Source organism: Herpailurus yagouaroundi, unplaced genomic scaffold, assembly GCF_014898765.1.
Source record: "Herpailurus yagouaroundi ecotype Mexico unplaced genomic scaffold, PumYag 181, whole genome shotgun sequence".
Lineage (NCBI taxonomy): Eukaryota > Metazoa > Chordata > Mammalia > Carnivora > Felidae > Herpailurus > Herpailurus yagouaroundi.
This window is the reverse complement of record NW_024412412.1, coordinates 34,685,361-34,706,717: the sequence shown is the minus strand read 5'-3', so window position 1 is coordinate 34,706,717 and position 21,357 is coordinate 34,685,361. Positions and strand designations below refer to the sequence as shown.

At 45.7% G+C, this 21,357-nt stretch overlaps 1 protein-coding gene across 5 annotated transcripts; it reads left to right on the top strand.

Moving 5' to 3' along the window:
* Nucleotides 1-1,051: 1,051 nt before the first annotated feature.
* Nucleotides 1,052-21,114, top strand: R3HCC1 (R3H domain and coiled-coil containing 1). 5 transcript variants are annotated; one of them, XM_040490271.1, is made up of 9 exons: nt 1,052-1,124; nt 2,985-3,025; nt 13,848-13,975; nt 14,401-14,538; nt 15,207-15,801; nt 16,782-16,954; nt 18,375-18,445; nt 19,768-19,863; nt 20,867-21,114. In XM_040490271.1, the coding sequence occupies exons 1-9, from the start codon at nt 1,067-1,069 to the stop codon at nt 21,001-21,003; spliced, it is 1,437 nt and encodes a 478-aa protein (XP_040346205.1). In that variant the 5' UTR covers nt 1,052-1,066; the 3' UTR covers nt 21,004-21,114. The 5 variants fall into 5 exon arrangements, with proteins under 5 accessions (XP_040346205.1, XP_040346208.1, XP_040346209.1 ...); XM_040490274.1 differs by lacking the exon at nt 19,768-19,863; XM_040490273.1 differs by lacking the exon at nt 2,985-3,025 and having other exon boundaries at nt 1,073-1,124.
* The last annotated feature ends 243 nt before the right edge of the window (nt 21,115-21,357 follow it).

Genomic DNA, 21,357 nt, shown 5'->3' with positions numbered 1-21,357 from the left:
TCTCTGCTTATAAAAATAGCATATGTTTCTACATATGAAATACACATGTCTATAGATATATTTTAAGAAAATTTGCGTGAAAGATGCAGGAGTCTAAAGAAGAAAACAACTTATAATAAAACCAGTCAGGGACAATCACTGCCCACATTTTAGCATGTTTTCTTTCAATATTTTTTTCTGTTGCCTTTTTTAAATCAAGAACATCAATTTTGTGCCATGTTTTTTCACTGAACTTTTGAACACGGGCACTTCCTATGCTGTTACGAAGTCTTTTTTTTTTTTCTTAAATGTTTATTTATTTATTTTGAGAGAGCATGAACAGGGTAGGGGCAGAAGGAGAAGGGGAGAAAGAATCCCTAGCAGACTCCGCACCATTAGTACAAAGCCCTAGATGGGGCTCGAACTCATGAACCATGATATCGTGACCTGAGCCGAAACCAAAATTCGGATGCTCAAACGACTGAGCCCCCCAGGCGCCCCTGTTACAAAGTCATTTTTTTTTAAGTTTATTTATTTACTTATTTTATGAGCAAGAGTGTGCATACACAGAGGAGGGGAGGGGCAGAGAGAGGGAAAAAGAGAGAATCCCAAGCAGGCTCCACAGTCAGCACAGAGCTGGACATGGGTCTCAAACCCACAAACTGCAAGATCATGGCCTGAGCTGAAATCAGGAATCGGATGCTTAACTGACTGAGCCACCCAGCCACCCACCCGCCACTCCCAGCCTTTACAAAGTCTTAATATTATGTCTCCCTCCTGTCCTCTAGGTCCTGCAGTGCAAAAGGATCTGATGTGAGGTGGCACTTGAGCTAGGGAAAACGGATTTGGGTTTGGGTGAGTGTGCAAACACGTGCAGTCCAACCGTGGTAAGGAGTCCCTGGCAGGAGCCTAGAGGCTGAGACGAGGCCAGGCCTTAGCCCCACAGCCCACCAGTGAGGCCTGCCTTCCACCCCCCATTCCGCATCTGGGTTCCTGTTACTCTGGCCCTTTAAGAAGGGAGCTGGAATTCTGGCAAGCCTGAGGTGGTCTCCTGGGAAACTGAGGGACAACAAATAGCTTCAGAGAGATGGGGGCTGGGGTGGGGACCCTCCGCACCAGGGATGGCACACATGGAGGCCAATCAGGTAGCACAGGGACTAGGGGGTGGATTTCTCATTCCTTTCTTCCTCTGGCCTCTTTTCCCCAGCTTCCCCCCCCCCTCCCCCCCCCTTTCATTGCCCCTCTGCTAGAATTCCCACTGCCTCTGCTCCAGACGGGTTTCATTTCTGGGGACAGTTCTCGCTTATTAAGAGTTTCTTCATGGATCCTGGATTTTTCGGTAAATAAATACATATTCTGCAAACAATGATGATTGGATCCCACCAAATTTCCAGCCTTTCCACTTTTTTTTCTTTCTTTCCTTGAATTGCTTTTGCTAGTACCTCTGGAAGAAATGGTCAAAAAAGACACTGGTGAATATCACTGGCATGCTCTGAAATGAATGTTTCCCCATTAAGTTCCATGTGGTATTTTGACTATTTCACTGAGGTCCCTGAGTGAATTTGTATAGAGTTGTCCTTGGTGTGAGTTTGGTAAAGCGTATAGAATGATATTTTGCTCTTTGAATCAGTTTCAATGTTTATAATATAATTGAATCTATCCCATTTGTGGTTTTGCTACAAAAGCTTTGTTTCATGTTATTTCCATCACCTCTTTCTTTCTCTATTTTTATAGTCCCCCCCACCCTTGTATGATATTTTGCTATACAGAGTTTTCTTTATTAACTAATGTCCTCAACCTCTGCCAGTTGGAAAAAAATTGTACTTACTGACTTTGTCAGTTATATACCCTTCCTCCTTCCTCCACACTTTAAAATGCATTTTGGGAATCCTGTCTTAATCTGTGGTGATTGAAAATGCTTTTTTTTTTTTTTTTTTTTACATTCTGTAGCCCTCCTTTCAAGAATTATAATATTTGCATGCATACCATTTTCTTGCTGTGATTATTTCATTCAATTGAGTGTTTAAGCAAATTAAATGTTCAATCATGAAGCCTTTTCTCTCATGACATCGCAGTTTGTGAGTCACTTATTTTTGTTCATCTCTTGGTTGTCTGGATTACGTCTTTTAGTAGCTTCCCAGGAAGGGAAAAGCAGAACTTAGAACCATCTAGTAAGTTGTAGGTTGTAAAACTAACTCACAAGTACACCATGGACAGTAATGAGATTCTTATCAGTGAACAAAGACAAAAAAGAAAAAGAAAGAAAGAAAAGACAACAACAAAAAGGATTTATATAAGAAAAAGGGAAGAGGGGAAGGGGGAAAAAGGGTGCTAGTCTAGAAAGAATTTTGTTTTTCTAATTAAGGTGATTAGCTGGCAGCTATCCAAGAGACCAGCAGGGCAATCTATTCTGGAATAAATTGACTAGGTCTTCAGAGAAAACAATTTTAGTTATTTGTGGATTTTCCAAAAGTCTTGAGACTTAATCTCTACAGGACACATGACAGACTGTCTATAAACACTGTCTGCCTATGTCTCCACCTTAGACAGGCCAGGACCACTCCATTTCCCTCAGCAGAATTTCTGGGAGAGATAGACCTACAAAGTCATTGCAAGTTTGAAAACATCTCAGGTTGCCATCATGGTTTTTAGAATTTTCTGGTCTTAACATTTGTCCTTTAAACTTTCACAGATATTATTCCATTTTCTTCTGGCATATGAGTTGCTAGGGAGATCTGCAGCTACCTGATTTTTTTCCTTTGTGTTCTACCTAAATCATGATATTTGTCTTTTTTTTATGTCCAGAGAAAATGATTTTATCATGATCTGGATTAGCCATTTGTCTGTCTTCCTATCTATCTATCTATCTATCTATCTACCTATCACCTATTTATTTCTGGAACACAGTAAGTCACTTTAATCTACAGTTTCATGTTTTCCTTTGTTTAAACAAAATATTGTTGCAATTTAAATTTTTGTTCCAATAATTTTGTTTTCTTCCTCAGGTGTCCTAATTATCTATATGTTGGATCTACATACAATGTATGTAAGCTTCTGTATTCATATTTTCCCTAACTGCTTTAATCTTTTCTGTTTTTGCTTTGAATTTCATGTAGTTTTATGTAGTTTTTCTTGAGAGTGGCTTTTTATTCACAAAATATTTATTATAGCTATTTAGCTTTTAAGTTATATTAGTTTATAAAAGTAACACATGTAAATACCTAGTTTTTATTGTTTTAAATTTCAATTTATAGGGGCGCCTGGGTGGCGCGGTCGGTTAAGCGCCCGACTTCAGCCAGGTCACGATCTCGCGGTCCGTGAGTTCGAGCCCCGCGTCGGGCTCTGGGCTGATGGCTCAGAGCCTGGAGCCTGTTTCCGATTCTGTGTCTCCCTCTCTCTCTGCCCCTCCCCCGTTCATGCTCTGTCTCTCTCTGTCCCAAAAATAAATAAACGTTGAAAAAAAATAAATAAATAAATTTCAATTTATAAATATTATAATTTTATTTATATATGTACTATATTTTACAGAAAATGAGAGCAACTTTGGTAAAGTTGAAATGACTGACAAATTTCCCTTAAACATTTGGTCCTGGTTTTACTCATATTTATGAAGTTATTATATTTAATCAGCATGTATAAATTTGATACATATGGCTTTTCTTTTTTATTAATTGCAAATTTTTATTGTGCCAGTGGTAGAGTTTCATGCATTTGTAAGACATAATAAAAAGAAATCTCGTGTACTCTTTACCCAGTTTCCCGGAGTGGTAACATCTTGCAAGCTATAGCACAATATCAAAACCAGAAGTAGACATTCATACAATCCTCCAATCTTACTCAGATTTTCTCAGTTCTGCTTATACTCATTTGCATTTGTGTGCATGTCTATTTCATTCTACATAACCTTATTACACGTGTAGGTTCCTGTATCCACCACCACAGTCAAGATACAGAACACAAGGATTCTTCCTGTAGCTTTTTTGGTTATACCCACTTCCTCTCCCCTCCATCAATCTCCCCCCACCATACCTCCTGTTTCTAACCCTTTCAACCACTAATCTATTCTCCATCTAAAAAAATTTGTCTTTCCAAAATGGTTATATAAATAGAATACACTGAATGACTTTTTAGGATTGGGTTTTTTCACTAAATTGTTACATGTATGTGTGTAAAGTTGTTTGTTATATTTCTTTATACTTTTGATGTCTATAGGGTCTGTAGTGATATTTCCTGTTTCATTCCTGATGTTGGTAAATTGTGTGTTCTGTTTTTCATGTCATTTTATTGACCTTTTCAAAGAACCAGCTCTTTGGGTTATTGATTTTCTCTATTGTTTTCCTGTTTTCAATTTCATTAATTTCTACTCTTGTTTTATATTTTCTTCCTTTCTACTTTTTCTTTCTTTAAGATTTTCTTCTTTACTTTTTTTTTTTTTACATGTTTGTTTATTTTTGAGAGAGAGAGAGAGAGAGAGAGAGAGAGTGCAAGTGGGGAGGAGCAGAGAGAGAGGGAGACAGAGGATCCAAAGCAGGAGTGAACTCAATGTGGGGCTCAAACTCACGAACTGTGAGATCATGACCTGGGCCGAAGTTGGATGCTCAAATGACAGAGCCACCCTGGTGCCCCTAAGATTTTATTTTTAAGTAATCTCTACACCCAGCATGGGCTCGAATTTACAACCCTGAGACCAAGAGTAACATGCTCTACCAATTGAGCCAGCCAGGTGCCCCACTTTTCTACTTTCTTTGGGTTTATTTTGCTCTTCTTTATCTTTTAACTCGAGAGTGTTCCTTTTTTCTTAAGGTGTGCATGTAGTACTATCAATTTCCTTCATAGCACTGCTTACCTGTGTTCTACAAATTTTGATATATTCTTTTCATTTTTATTCCATTCAGTGTATTTTTAAATTCCCCCAGGATTTCCTTTTTGATCCTTGGATTATTTAGAAGCGTGTTGTTTAGTTTCCAAATGGTTTGAGATTTTCCTGCTATGTTTTTGTTATTTATTTCTACTTTGATTTCATTGTGGTCAGAGAACATATGATGTAAATTATTTTAAATAATTTAAGGTTTGTTGTTGAGGTTTGTTATATGGTCTAGGATATGGTCTATTTTGGACAATTTTCCATGGATACTTAAAACAGAGGTGTATTCTGCTGTTGTCGGGTAGAGTGTTCTACACATGTTGATTAGATCATGTTTTATTTGTTTTCTTTTCTTTCATTTATTTATTTTTTTAAGTAGGCTCTGTGCCTAACATGGGGTTTGAACTCACAACCCTGGAATCAAGAGTCACATGATCTACCAACTGAGCCAGACAGGCACCCCACATGTTGATTAGATCATGTTGATTAATGGTATTGTTGAGTTATTCTACATTTTTGCTGTTTTTCTGTCTAGTTATTCTATCAGTTGTTAAAAGAGAGATGTCAAAATCTCTGATTGTGGGCTTTGTCATTTCTCCTTTCAGTTCTATGAGTTTTTGCTTTACATATTTTGCAGATTTTTTGTTTTGAACTTACACATACAAGATTGCTATGTCTTCTTGGTAAATTGACCCTTTTATCATTATATAGTGTCCCTCTCTGTCTCAAGTCATTTTCTTTGCCCTGAACTCTATCTTATCTGAAATTAATATAGCCACAGCTGCTTTTCTTTGATTAATGTTTGCATTATAGATCTTTTTCCATCCTTTTACTTTCAACCTGCCTATATTTTTATATTTGAAGTAATATAAATAATTACTTCTTATAATTATAATTTATAATTATATTTATATATTTATATAAATTATAATTATAATTTATAATTAATTATAAATAATGCTTCTTGCAGACGGCATATAGTTGAATCATGGTTTTAAATTGACTTTGACAATCTGTCTTTTAATCGGTGTATTTAGAACATTTACATTTAGTATAATTAGTGATATTTTAGGGTCTAGGTCTGCTCTTTTATTGTTTGTTTTCTGTTTGTTTTCTTTGTTTTATACTTCTGTTTTCTTTTTCCTGTATTTCTGTAGGTTACTTGAACATATTTTAGAATTCCATTTTGATTTCTCTATAGTATGTTTTTAACCTATAGTATTTTTAAATGTCTCTCTATAGCTTTTTTAATGGTTGCTTTGGTATCACATAACTTACTATAGTCTTCTGGTGTTCTCAGTTTACCAATTTGAGTAAAGTATAGACACCTTACCTCCGTTTTTCTTCTTTTAACCTCCTCCATTTATAATAAATTGTTTTAAATATTTCCTCTATGTACATTTAGATCCACTAGTTGGTTATAATTTTTGTTTTAACCGTCAAGCACAATTTAGAAGATTCAAGAAGAGAAGGCAAGTCTGTTGTATTACTTTTATTTTTGCTTACTCTATTCTTTTTTCCTTCTAATGTTCTAAGATTCTTTCTTTTATTGTTTCCTTTTTATTTAGAGAACTTTTTTAAAGCTGTTCTTTTAGGCTAGGTCTCCTGGCAACAAGTTATCTTACTCTTTATCTGAGATTGTCTTGATTTCTTCTTCAAATTTGCTATATCTTCTTGGTAAATTGACCCTTTCCACATTTCCCAGTGGATTTCTTCCCAAGTTTCAGAAGTTTTCAGCCATTGTTTTAACCACTTTTCCCACCTCACCTTATTTCTCTTCTCTTTCTAGGACTCTAATAAAATGAATATAAAATTGTTTTGTTAAAGTCTCACAGATCACTTTGTCTCTATTCATTTTTGTTTTCAGTCTGTTTACTCTCTATTGTTCAGATTGGGTAGTTCCTAGTTTTATTTTCTAGGTCATAGGTTCTTTCCTTTTCTTATTCCATTCTGCTACTGAGCATTTTATTTTGGTTATTGCATTTTTCAATTCTAAAATTTCCTTTTGGTTCTTCTTTACATGTTCTGTGCCTTAGCTGAGACTATTTTTTTTCCCCATTTATTTCAAGTGTGTTCATAATTGCTTGTTGAAGCATTTCTATCATGGCTACTTTAAAATCTTTGTCAGATAATGTGACATTTCTGGCATCTCAGTGTTTGTATCAATTGACTGCCTTTTCTCATTGAGTATGAGATCTTCCTAGTATTTGGTATCAGTATTTCTGATTGAATTCTGGACATCTTGGGTGTTACATTGGAAGATTCTGGGTCTTAATTATATCTCTGTTTTAGCTGTCTTTTCCTGACACCACTCCAGCAGGGGGATGGGGGGCACTGCCTCTTACTGCCAGGTGGGGGTTAAAATCCAGGTTCCCCACTCACCCTCCTTCACACCTGAGGTGGGGGCCCCTCATTATTGCTGGGTGGGGGGTGGGAGTTCTGGATTCCCAGGAAGCCTCCAGGGATACTTTCCTGTCTGGGAGAGGTAGAAGTGATGAAGTTTTGAGGTGATTGGGTATTCACAGGTTCCAGAGCCAATGGCCAAGAAAGAATTCTTGAAGACGTCTTTGGTGCAAAACGGTGATTTTATTAAAGCATGGGGACAGGATCCTCGGGTAGCAAGAGCTGCACTGGGGTTGTGAAGAGTGACTGGTTATATCTATACTATGAAGTTGAGGAGGTAAAGGCAAAAGAAAGGCCTCCAGAGTGACTTTGATATGCTAAAGACTCCAAAGATAACTGAGGCCTTGCTATTGTCAAGCTAAGGTTGTTTTCCCCTCTATAAGGCATTAACATTAAGATAGTAGGGAGTTCCTGGAGAAATTTTTCACTCTGCCTGCCTCAAGTGTCTGTCAATGGTCTGCAGGTTATAAGGAGATTTACTTTTACCTGCCATTTCCTTCTTGTCTTTTTTCCCCATATCACTATGGAAGGGTGATGCTGGGGCTCCAGGGAACTAAGTCTATAGGTTTCTGGAGATTAGGCTATTGATAGGATTGCCTTTTTCTTGTAATTTACTAAGATATTTATAAACTGATAGAGACCCATGTCCTATATGACTGTGATCTCTATCAGTAGGCCATTTGTTTTCTTACTTTTCCTTTGTCCTTGGGCAGCCAGGAGTGCCTGAGGAATATCACACGAATCAATGTAATGCCCGAAGTTCTGAAACCTCCCACAAAAGTCCACCAGAGTCGTAAGTCAAAGCCAAGCGGCAAGGGTCGTTTATTGCAGGTTCGAACCTGGTCCTCTGCGCACTCGTCGCCGGTGACGCAAGAGGCCTTGATCAGGGTTGGTACAGCGTTTTTATAGACAGAGACAAATAGCACAGGGGAGGTTTCAAATTATGAGGGACCTAATTAGTTGATTTTAAAGTAAGGACATTTGTTGTTCTCTGATTGGGCGTCCTTTGTCTGTCCTTTGGCGGGAAGGCTTTGTCCGTTACTTGTGGCGGGAGGAAAAAGGGGGAAGGAGGAAGAGGGTAGGGTAGGTGAGGAATGTGCTAAGCAAGTAGGTTTACAGAAGCGAGAAATGCCAGTTAGTTTATGTACAATCACTCATTCCATTACATATCAGACTACATTTAGGAAGGTTTACAACCCATTCTACTACACAGCGGGTTACATTCAGGAAAGGCCTCACAATGCTCGTAGCAAACAGCAAGCAAAACAGACTTCTCAGCAATTGTATTTCTTATCAAAGATCCATAATAAGCAGAAAAGAGAACCTAGCTTTAAACTAAGGCAGGGCTGTCATTTGGATTGTTCCTTTCATTCAACCTGTGGGGGTTTGTGCTAGCTTGTATTTTGCCCTCAGTCTGCCTCAAGCTCCCTCATCAGAAGTGCCTTGCTGCTCCCTACATGGCTTCCACTGACACAGTGGGGGGGGGGGGGGGAATGGCCTCTTGATTTCTGCATCCTGATGAAAGTCCTACTGTCCGTGAGGCCTCCTATGATAGCACGCCAGTGAGGAGGGTGAGGAGGAAGGTGACTTTTTACTGCTGGGTAGGGGTGGAAGTTAGGCTCTCTAGTGGTCTCTACTGATACGGCAGGAAGCTGTCAGGGCTCATCACCACCTGGAAGGCACGAAAGTCCCAATTCTCTTCTGAGCCTTCGCTGACATTATCTTGGTGGGAAGGTTGTGGCACTTTATTACAGGACAGTGAAAGTGACAATTTAAGTTACTATTTGGCTTTTGCTGGTTTGAGTGAGGAGAGTGTTTGGCTGGGGTAGAACAGTTATTGTCTCAAAGTATTCTTTCTTGCTAGCTTGCTCCTTTAAGTAGATAGGAAAAAAAAAGGCTTTTGTCCGGTTTTTGTTTTGTATTGTTTTGTTTGTGTCTTTTGATGTTCCTGGGTTGCTGGCTTCTTTAAGCTCCGGGTCTGGGAATGTGAGGCATAAGATAAAACAAAAACAAAAACAAAAACCAGGAAATTTACCACTTTGTTTTTCCTTGAATCCTGAAGTCCCTCGCTGCTCTGCTTTCTTCTCTCTACCTTTTAGTCTCCTTATACTTGTTTTATATACAGTGTTCAGGGTTTTTAGTTGTATTTAGTGGAAGGAATAGGGAAAAGTATGTTTACTCTATATTCCATAATTCCTAACTTAAAAAAAAAAGTATATTTGTTTTGAGAGAGAGAGAGAGAAAGTGGGGGAGGGACAGAGAGAGAAGGAGAGAGAGAATCCTAAACAGGCTCCAGGCTGTCAGCACAGAGCCCCACAGGGGCTCTAACTCATAAACCATGAGATCATGATCTGAGCCAAAATCAAAAGTCAGATGCTTAACCAACTGAGTCACCTAGATGCCCCTCCATAAGTCCCAACTTTTTTTTAAGCATATCAAATGAATGACCTTGTGGGGTATAAAGCAAAATGTTTCTCTGTGTTGTAAACAACTCTTGATCTTAAAGTATTGCAAATCCAGCTGTCTTTAATATTATGATCCTGTTTACCAACGTAGTCAAATACTCTTACTGATGTGATGTGGGCCAGGAGGGAACTGTCAAGAAAGAATTCTTGAGACGTTTTCAGTGTAAAAAGATGTTTTTATTAAAGCATGGCGTCAGGACCTGTGGGCAGGAAGAGCTGTACTGGGATTGTAAGGAGCTATTGATTATAAATTTTTAAGTTCATGGTAGTGGGGATAAAGACAAAGGAAGTTTCCAAAAGGATTTTCACATGCCAAAGAAGGCTTACAGGATCCTGGAGGCCCAGCTATTGTCCAGCTAAAGTTGCTTTTTGCGTCTAGCAAAGCATTAACATTAAGGCAGTTGTGAGTTCTTTGAGGAAGTCCTCTCTGCCAGTCTCAAGTATTTATCAATGGGCTGCATGTTTTAGGGAAGTTTAATTTTATCTACATTTCTTTTGCCTTTGTTCTCCTCATCTTTACATCTACCCATTTAAAATTGTAAGTCTGACCGACACCATATGTTTTCACTTAAATGTGGATCTTGAGAAACTTAACAGAAGACCATAGGGGAGGGGAAGGGGAAAAATTTTTTCAGAGAGGGAGGGAGGTAAACCATGAGACTCTTAAGGACTGAGAACAAACTAAGGATAGATGGGGGCGGGTGGGGGAGAGGGGAAAGCAGGTGATGGGCAGGGAGGAGGGCACTTGTTGGGATGAGCACTTGGTGTTGTATGGAAACCAATTTGACAATAAATTATATTTAAAAAAATAAAATTGTAAGTCTGAGATCCCTTTCACTTTTTTTTTTTTAATTTTTTTTTCAACGTTTATTTATTTTTGGGACAGAGAGAGACAGAGCATGAACGGGGGAGGGGCAGAGAGAGAGGGAGACACAGAATCAGAAACAGGCTCCAGGCTCTGAGCCATAGCCCAGAGCCTGACGCGGGGCTCGAACTCACAGACGGTGAGATCGTGACCTGGCTGAAGTCGGACGCTTAACCGACTGCGCCACCCAGGCGCCCCTCCCTTTCACTTTTTAAACTGGAATCACCACCTAATGTGTTAGATTCTCTAATATGCCAAACGATGCAAACATTACAAGGACTTTTGATAACAATAATAAACTTGATATTCTTTTTTAAAGTTTATTTATTTATTTTGAGAGAGAGAGAGAGAGAGTAAGCAGGGGAGGGGCAGAGAGAGAGGGAGAATCTCAAGCAGGCTCCATTCTTCCAGCAAAGAGCCTGATGTGGGGCTCGAACCCACAAACCATGAGATCATGGCCTGTGCCAAAACCAAGAGTCGATGCTTAACCGACTAAGCCGCCCAGGTGCCCCATAAACTTGATATTCTTACATTTAAACTTAAGTACAAAGAGAACACTATGGCAGCAAGGGACTCCAGGTCCATCTTTTCAGAGGGGACTGTTTGTAACCCCGTGTCCCCCTGCTTTCAATTCTTTCATAATCTGTCAGTCATACCTCTTGTTGGGGTAAAATTCTCTAGCACGTATTAGCATGTTTCTCCAGCTGATCAGATTCATCTAATTTATTTACTTCCTGATTTTTGCATCTGGCCACTGGCCATCGGGACAATTTTAGTGACATTCTAGAGATGGAGAATCTTAATCCTGTGGTGTTTAGGAGCATGCGTGTGGCAGTCAGGCTAGATGTAGGTTTGAGTGAGTTCCAACTCTGCACTTAGTAGTTGGGTGTCCTTGGCTAAACCTCGGCTTATTTTTCTACAATAGGGTAACAATCTCCATCTGAAAGGGCTGCTGTAAGGATTTAACGAGAGCAGTTTTTATGCACTCGTTAAACAGTAAATAGTAATCTTCTTTTCCACAAGCATTTACTCAACATCACTGCTTAGTTGGCTCTAGTTTTTGCCGCTCCTGTAATGAACATGATTGCCTCTTTCACATCTTTCCGTGGCTCTGACAGTTCTCTTTCATCTCAGCCTGTTGGTTTATCCATTGTGACAGGGAAATCAGGCTTTCTTTGAATTCCTTGGGAATGTGAAGCAGTTATTAACTGCAATTTTATTCTCTTTTCTCAAGATGATCTTCCAATGTACTCTTACCCTCCACGCTCTTTTTCCTACTATGTTCTTTTCTTTTTTTTTTTTCCTGTAGAAATTCTGTGTATCTTTTGTGCTGCTTTTTGTTCTGTTTACTCCCTTCTGAGTAATAGAGACCATTTTATCCTTATCTGATATTGTCCCAAAATAGCGTCGGTGGATGCATTTTGATTCTCTTCCACATTTATCTGGGCATCCCTTCAAAACCTCCACCCATGGTGGAGGCCCGCATGCTGACACCTTTTTTTCTGTTCACCCTCTGAGCTGTCCGAAGAAGGTATGGTAGAAAGGGTTCAGGGGCAGTCCTTCTTCTACAAGCTTTGTTTTTACGGTCTCTGAATGTGTTGAACATCTGTACTGTGGACCCTCTAAAGAGGTGGAGGCATGGCTTGTTTCCTGGGTTTTGATTTGTCCCTCTATTTGGGGGGAGAGACAGCCACTTTGTTGAGAAAGTTGGGTCTTTGTTTCCTGAGTCCCCAGGAATATTTCTCCCAGGTCAGATCTGGTCTGCGGCTGTGGCTGAGTGGGCTTGCCTTCCAGCCTTCCAAGGGCCAAAGAAGCCTGGTCGGAGAAACAGTGCCATCTTGTGGCCACTCAGCACTCTCTGCAGGCCTGCTCCCACTTCATTTAAGCCTGTGTGGGGTGTGGGTGGGGCCTGTAGGGTCAGAAACCAAATGGATGTCTCTTGTTCTTCCTGCCACCCTCCTATCCTCTGCTTCCTCAGAGGCTGGACGTCCCTTCAGGCTGGAGGTAGGCGACGTGCCTGGCCTTCAGAGGCTCCTCGCTACCATGCCCAGAAAGGGGACTCAAGACTTGGCTCCCTTGAGTTCTCCCTGTACTGGGTTTTGTCTTTCTCCTAGGTCCTTTCAAACTATTTCAAACTATTTAGAAAGATAGTTTTTGTAAATGTGATATAATAGCACCATCTTTTAAAGCAATACTCTGAGAAAAGTGAGAAAGCAAAATGCATCTTAATTTCCCCCATTTTTCAGTTCCCAGGCCCCTTCTCCAAGCCCATCTTATTTAAAAAAAAAATTTTTTTTTTAAACAACCAGCCCACCTTTTGAGGTATACTGTCCCCATGACCTTGCCCATATCCTACCGCAGGGTACATTCAGACTGTCCCTTCTCTGTATTAAAAACTGGGTCTTACGTGTTGTTAGCTCAGGGCTCTGCTTTGCTCTGAGCTTCTGGATTCAGGATGATCAGGGGCTTCCATGTCAGCACTTTCAGGAAACAGGAGGATTTTGATTCTGTTCTCTTAGATTATAGACCCAGGAGCAGTCTGATGGCAAGAATTTCAAGCCCCAATTAAGGTTACTAATTGGAGTTATTCCTTGTTAGTTCCCTAGGGAGGGGAGCAAGGAGCCGGACAATCTAGCTCATAGGAAACTGGCACATAGGAACCACTCAAAAGTCTTTGCTGAACTTAATTAATCCTAGGAGACAGTGTGCTCTCATGGGCAAAAAAAACTCCACGACACGCCCCTCTGCCATTTCTGCGATGCCTCCCCCGGGCCGCGCGGTGGCGCTGTGACTCCTCGGAGGCCCGGTGGTGCTTGGGCGCTCCGGGGGCTCGGGCTTCCGGGGGCCCTGAGAGCGGCGGCGACCCGCGGGGCGGTGAGCGCGACTTGCGGGCTTGGGGGCGGGCAGTCACCCCGGGCTGGCACCGCGCCTTTAGGGCCTCTCGCTCGTGGCCTGGGGAGGGCCGGCCGCGCCCGCCGAGCAGGCCCGAGCGGCGCCGCGCATGTCAGCCGGGCGTGAGAGCGGCGGGCCCGCCCCAGGGAGAGGGAGCGCGGCGTGGGGCTCCTTGTGCAGGGGTGCGCGTCCCCGCAGGGCCAGGAGACTCCTCCCTGGGCACGTCCTTCCCCGCCTCGGAGCCTGGCTCCTCCTCACTTGGAAGAGAGACCTTGGCCGCGGTGGCCTCTACGACCTTTTCGGCGGCAGCGACGCTGCGGGGTTGTGGGTGGGCCCGGGGTCTGTGATCTGATCCTGCCGCGTCCGTCTGCCTCCCCAGGCTCTCCCACCTGTCACCCTGGCCCTTCTTTGCTTGGACGGCGTCTTCCTCTCCTCCGCCGAGAATGACTTTGTGCACCGCATCCACGAGGAGCTGGACCGCTTTCTGCTGCAGAAGCAGCTGTCAAAGTAAGCCGGAGTGGGGGGGGGGGGGGGGCGGTGCGGGCTGCCAGTGCAGGGAGGGCAGGTTCGTCCAGAGCCACCTGGGCCCCCTTACCAGGTAGTTGGTTCCTACCTGCCTCTGATCTTCGCCTTTGGGTTTAATAACCTGCTCGCTAGCTTCTCCCAGCCACATTTTTCCTGTGTAATTCTGAGCATCACCCAGAGATTTGAAGGGCTCCAGCACAGGAATGGAATAGGACCACTAAGTTCCCGTGATAACCTCTATGCCCATGTCCTTTGCAGGCGGCCAGGGACGCAAGGGGGCAGAGGGAGCCGAGGGTCTAGCCTACCGTAAACTGGGCATGGACCTGGGCTGGGGAGTGGGGGTCAGGCCTTAGGGGGAGGCCAGCACCCAGAGCCCCTGCTCAGCACTCATTCCCTTCCCTTCCCAGGGTACTTCTTTTCCCCCCACTCTCCAGTCGCCTCCGGTACCTGATCCACAGGACAGCAGAGAATTTTGATCTTCTGAGCAGCTTCTCTGTTGGGGAGGGCTGGAGGAGAAGGACAGTCATCTGTCACTTGGATATCAGGTGTGTATCATAGCGCTGTGGAGGGCCCTCAGAGTTCCTTGTGGGTGGGTGGGTGAGGTGGACAGGAGCCAGAGCTGGCAGGCCCCCAGGCTGCTGCCTCTGGCCCCACCTCAGCTGCTTAAAGACAGTGCTGCCTTTTGCCTCAGCAGTGCACTAAGTGTGCATTGTTTGTGGAATTCATTTGGCAAAATCAGCTATCCACTTGGGCCGAAAGAGAGAAAAATAGAGCAGTTTAAGCGGTGCGAGTGTTTGCCTCGAGAGGCCGTGGCACGAGGGAAGCACATTCGAGCCTCACACGTCTCTGTTACCATGTGCGTCTCTCAGGGTCTTATCACAGTGACTGTGATCCTGGTGTTTAAGGTTACATATCTTTCTAGTGACAAAGTTCCTAAATGCGAGTACTTATTTCATCTAGTGTATAACCGAAGATTCAGCTGTCTCTAATAGTTTATAATACTAGAGGGAGAGCTGGTTGCTTTGGGCTTCTTCAAAGTTGGCATTCAACCTCCACTACATTGCCTTCCTATGGCATTTTCAGGGGTCATTTTGGCTTGGGTTTTGGCCTAATGCTGACCTGAGAGCCTCATGCCTGAATGGTAGGTAGCTGCAGTAAACCATTTTCCTTGGGGCCTAACCACGGCTCTGATCCCCTCCTGCTCCTGCTCCAGGTTACCCAGTTCAGATGGACTCTCTGGCCCCTGCCACCCTCCTGCCTCCCAGCCTGGCAAGCATCGAGGACCTCGGCCCACCTCAAACCAAGGAGCACCTGCTGGTCCTCGGGGGGCGCGGGCTGGCCGGTGGCATCGTGGACGCAAACCAGACCAGGCTTTGTATGTGCCCCGAGTACTGCGCAGGCAAGAAGAATGGGTACCACCCTCTACCCAAGGGCTCAAGGGAGATGCTCCAGCTGGTGGGCTCCTGGAAGAGCCTGGAAATGTTGGTGCTGAGGATCTCAACTCTGATCAGGACCTCCCTGTGTTGACAACTCAGGCACCTGAGGACCTAGAGGGCCCAGACCAACGCTGTGACAATGAACAGCTACTGGACCTAGTTGGCATTGAGTCCCCACAGCCCGAGAGCCACTCAGGGACAGGACATGGGTTGGAGATGGCCACACAACTTGGGTCCGGTCTGAGGCTGGACTCAGAAGAGGCGAATGGGAGTGAGGTGGAGAAGAGCCTGGCAGAGGAGGAAGAAGCAGAGTTGGAAGAGTTGGGGCTTGGCAGCTGCTCCGAGGATGATTACAGTGAGCTGCTACAGGAGGTGATGAGGCTCTTAAACCCAGAAAAGGGAGGGCGGAAGTGAGGTGGGTGTGGTCGAGGGTGGATGGGCACCAAGGGTCCTGGTGAGGAGAGGGTGGGGTTTGTGCTGCCTGAGCAGGGCTGGGTGCTGGGTTTTAGGTGTCCCTTAGGAGACGTAGTGGGGAGCACTGGGCCTTGCACGAAGGAGTCGGGACTGACACGGTGGGAGGATCGAGGCTCAGGATATGGGGTCGGGTACGTAACCACGTAGGAGCTGTCTGACAAGCTCTTCTACCAGCAAGTCATTTTGTTTTTCTAAATCTCAGTGCCCTCATCTGAGAAATGAGTAATGATACATGCTTCACAAGGTAGCAGATAGGATAGGTGTGGAATTGCTTCCTAAAGGACTACAGACCTTGGTCATAAGAATGATCTTTCGCCTGAAGCTTTGTTTTACAAATTTCATTTCCTTGGAACTGTGTGTCTGCCCCTGAGACTGGCTATCATGTTCAGTTGGGAGGGTAGCCATCTTTTATTACTATATTATAGATGAAGGGTAGAGACCAGAAAGACTTGCTTAATATCACATTGCTAAGGGGAAGAAAGATCCTGAACTTGCCCAGTTCTGTCTCTTCCTGACTGTATATCTTTGGGCAGAATTGCTTAACTCTTTGATTTATAGCATTTCCATCTATAAAGAGGGTATATATAGGATACAGTTTTCAGGATTCTATGAAACATATTGTGTGTAAATGCCAGTTAACCCAATGGAGACTCCATAAAAGTTACCTTCCCTAAAACTCCCGCCTCTCCACCTTCTAGCCCATTCTGCCATCATGCTGCCTTTCCCAGACTTGCTGGGTATGGCTTCTGTGGGAGGCCACTTTTGGTGCTCACCTCCCTGCCGGCCCAGGAGCCCGCAGGACTGTGTGTGGTTTTGAAAGCAGGTGTTTGGAGCCCTGTGTGTCAGAGCTCCCCTTGCTAAAGGCTGCGATCTCCCAGATAACAGACAACCTGACTGAGAAGGAGATTCAGGTAGAGAAGATCCGTGTGGACACGTCCTCCTTCATGGAGGAGCTGCCTGGAGAAAAGGATTTTGCCCACGTGGTGGAGATCTACGACTTTGAGCCGACACTCGAGACTGAGGACCTGCTGGCAGCATTTTCCGAGTTCCAGTGAGTGCTCCCGAAGCTTCAGGGAGGCAGGGGAGGTGGGTGCTGGCCTCTGGAGAGGAGCTAGACCATCGCTTTGCTGTTGGGGACACTTGCCTGCCCTTCCCCAGTGTCTAGCTATCTGGAAAGAAAGGCAGAAAGTGGGTGTGGTTGCCCTAGGCTTCATATTCCTTCTGGCCTATGACTGTACAGAAGAGGAGAGCTGATTTTCTGGTGAGGGACACATTCAGTGGCCCTAGATCTGGTCCTGCTGGCCCGCGGCAGCAGACCTCCATCCTGCCCCCCTGCACCCCCACACGTCTGCCAGGAGCCAGCCCTTCATCAGGATGCATGACACAGGCATGACACAGGCAGCCCACTGCCTCCTCTGCTCCACGTCCCAGCCACCCACTCAGTCAGTGGGCCGAGGGCCATTTCTGTGTAAGAACTGTTTGTGGGGTGAGCTGGGCTTGAATGTGCTCGGGCAGAGTCAGGGTGGAGACGGGCACCAAGAGGATATGTTGCAAGGAAAGACTTCTGTTTTCCCAAATTTCTTGGATCCAACTCCAGTCTTTTCGCTTTTTCTCTATCTCTCTTTCCTCCAGTCTCCCTTCTCTTTTCCTGCTTAGTCCTTTTTTAAAAGTTTTTGTAAAAGAGTTTATTTTTCAGTAATCTCTACACCCAACACAGGGTTCGAACTCACAACCCCGATACCGAGTTGCATCTCCACTGACTGAGCTGGCCAGGTGCCTTCCTGCTTAGTCTTTTAAAAGTCCCTTTCTTCATGGCCCCCTTTTCTGACTGCTTCCAAAACTGCCCTGCCTTGCCTCCCTGAGCCTGACGAAGGATGAGGGGACAGCTTCATGGGGCAAAGGGGCACATCTGCTCTTGTTCCCTAAAAGCGTGGCCAAACCGGGGCCACCTGTGACTTCCTCAGCCCACGTGGGCAGTGCCCACAGAGAAACTGGGGGCCTGAACGGCTTTTGGCCTCTCATCAGCCCCATAGTCTGTGGCTTTCTTGGGCAGTAGGAAGAAAGTTGATTAGGGGCAGTAACACTGACTGCTTATTTTAGGTCCTGTCCTGTGTTCCTAGGACATAAACCCTTTTGTCTCCAGCCTTGGACCCTATGCCCTTGGCCTTGCTGTGACGGTGCCTGTGTGGAGCCATCTTTACTGTTGGCGCTAGGCTCTTTGAATCCTGGCTTTCTGCAGTCTAGGAATCTGGGACGTATCTGATCAACACGGGTGATACTTATCTTTCTCAAGCCAACCATATGGTCTTCAGAGAAAGTTTGCTGCAAAGGGTGGTCTCCTTCCCAGGGGAGATCGGAACTTGTGTTGAGCTCATAGTGTTGGAGGATTGGAGGCGGGAGGGGACTCCTTTCTCAGAAAGGGTTTTGCCCCTTGCTTTTGTACTCACTCTGTCTCCTCTTCCCTGGCACAGAGAGAAGGGGCTCAAGATTCAGTGGGTAGATGACACGCACGCGCTCGGTGTCTTTCCCTGCCTGGCCTCAGGTAATGTGGCTTCACGGTGGGCTTGGCTCTTCTCTGACTGCCGTTGACAAGGGTCCAGGGTGCAGGCTAACCTGAGTGAGTGGACTGCCAGGGCCTACTCCCAGCCTGCCTCATCCAGAAGTTCAGAGGCAGCAGAGTGGGCTCCGGGCCAGGCTGCTCACACCCTCCCCTGTTCACGGTGGTGCCTGTTTCAGATTCTGGTGACATTTACTGAGTACATGTCTCAGGCCAAGCTCATGGGGCTTCCACATATTAAATCATAAGAAAGTGCTCTTTTCGTAGGTAAAAAGCATTTAAATACTGATAATTTCGTCTGGTTCAGACAGATGCATTTTTACTTGGTTTTCATTGCAGCTTCAAGATGTAGGTCAGATTACTTCTATTTTACAGATGGGGAGACTGAGGTGCCCAGAATGCCAGTGGTCTGGGATGTCAAATCTGGGGGTGTCAGCCAACCTCCTGGCTGTAACTCTGGGCTCCTGCTCCCTCTCGGCCACTTTCTGAAGCTGCCGCTGCCACACCACTGCTCACTATGGGTGTATTTATCAAGACCCTTGACCTCCTTGGCTGGGCTTTTCATAACCACGAGCTTCTAAACACCAGAGCTGGGAGAGGCCATAGTTGGTGTGGGCCCAGTTCTCAGGAGAGCCTGAGGTGTTTAGAGAGCAGAAGGACTGGGGCAGCCCCACAGAAGGACCTGACTGAAGGGGAGGCAGGGAGGATGGCCACAGGGTGTGGTACAAAGAATGGGTGCTGGGTGAGGCTCAGCCACGGCTGCCTTCTGGGCTCTGCCAAGCTGTGTGCCATGAGTACGTCACGTCCTGGCCTCAGTTTCCTCATGCATAAAAGGGTGGCTTGGACCCGAAGCCCCTGCAAGCTCTGACATGCTGAGTCTGACATACTCAAATACTCCATGACCCCACAGAACTCGGGGTAGTGAGGGCATGCGCCCGGGAGAGTCGTGAGTGGGGGAAAGGGTAGAGTTTATTTGAGGCTCCTGGGCTTTAGAAGGTGGGAGCCTGCCTTCTGTGATGTCACAATTGCAGCCTTGCTGGTTGGTGTGGCTCCTGACCACCCCACGGTAGCGTGTGGAAGCTGGCCCTGCACGGGTGCCCTGTGTAGGCCTGCGGGGCGCTGGGTGTGAGGTGAACAGATGGTGGTCGTCTCTTGCCCAGAGTGGTGTCAGGGCAGCCCTGTCCCTGAGCCTTAAATGGGCGCACAAAGCAGCTCCATCAGTTTGGGGTGATACATGCATCCCTTGTCCCTGAGGGGGCCTCACCAGGAAGAAGAGCAGTGGCTTCAGATCTGTTTTCTTTTCATAGCCGCTGAAGCCCTGACCAAGGATTTCTCTGTGCTCAAGATCCGGCCCCTTACGCAGGGAACCAAGCAGTCAAAGCTGAAAGCCTTGCAGAGGCCAAGTAAGGAAGCCAGTTGTGTCCCGATCGAAAGGCTGTATGAGTGTTTGGTTGGGCAGGGTGGGGCCTTCCCTCCAGATTCATTCCTTGGTCTTCAGCTGTCTGCCCTAGGACCCCTGGGCTACAGTGGCCAAAGGGCTGCTCCTTCCCCACCCTGGGGGCTGGAGTGCCTAGGGAAGAAGGGCCCCAGGAGGGAGAGCTGTTTGCCAGCTTCTCTGTGCTGGGCTTGCCCTCCTATGCGTACCTCTTCTGGGTGCTGTTCAGGGAAAAGCTTGGTTTTTCCTGTAGGGTCATGGGAGCCATATTTTACAGTGGGGTTGAAAGAGCTTGGATTCTGGGGTCAGCCCTGGGTATGATCCCGCTTCTGTCACTTATTTAAGTTGACCTTGAGCAAGCCACCTAATGTCTGTGAGATGGTCCCTGTCTCTGTAAAATAAGCAGATTGTACTGGGTATATTGGAGGAGTGAGCAAAAGAGCCTGGCAGACCTGTCTAGAGCAGTGGGGGGCACACAGAAGATGCCAAGTAAATGATACCTCCTCTTTTTTCCTCTTCTCCTTCCAGAAAGCACGATGGGGGCTTTTAGAGGCCAGTTTTCTGTGGCTGCAAAGCAGTGACTGGCAAAAGTGGCCCAGAAGAGGCCGGCCGAGGCTATCCAATGCTCTTGTGGCCTCTGTAGCCTTTGCCCCAGACTTGGGGACAGTAAATATCCTGTCAGTCCCAGAGCTCCAGGTGTCCCACCTGACTTGACTTCCCTCTCAGTTGGCTCTGCAGTTCAGAGAGGTATATAAGATTAGCCCACCCTCCTTCCCCTCACTTCCCCCAGACGGAGAGACAGGGAAGGTGCAGAAGCAGCAGGATTAGGTGAGGATCCCATGGGCATCATGCTGTGGGCACAGCTGGGCCTTAGAGGTTGGCTCAGATGGCCTCTAGTCTGCTGTCATTGGGAGGAGTGGTGGCCACAGCCTTGAATTCAAGTCTCCGTCCCCATGGGGCTTTCCTTTTAGAGCTCCTGCGTCTGGCGAAGGTGAGACCACAGACAAATACAGCGGTGGCCAGGAGGCTGGTGGCCCGGGCCCTGGGGCTCCAACACAAGAAGAAAGAGCGGCCTGCGGTCGAGTCTTCTACCTCCCTGAGGCCCTGAGAGGCCCAGCAAGCCTGGATCGGTGGCCCCAGGACGAAGCTGGTGCGCCAACACCACAAGCCTTTATAGACACCGGAACAGCCCTGCACTATTTGTCAGGGTGTCCTTGTTGGGTGTGGTGGGCTTTAGTTTGGTCTAGTTCCAGAAGTTGAGAAAAAATAAAAACCTGACGGTTGTTTCCAAATGTGATGGTCTGCCAGGCAACACCAGGGGGTGCTGTCTGTCTCCTAGTTTAGACTGGGGCTGCCGAACAAAAGGGGCCCCCAGATTGGCCTGGAGGATGCCAGCTGGGCCTCAGGCATTTGGCCCAGTGCCTGCCCAGTTCATGGGGGGAGGAGGTTGCACCTGTTGTGT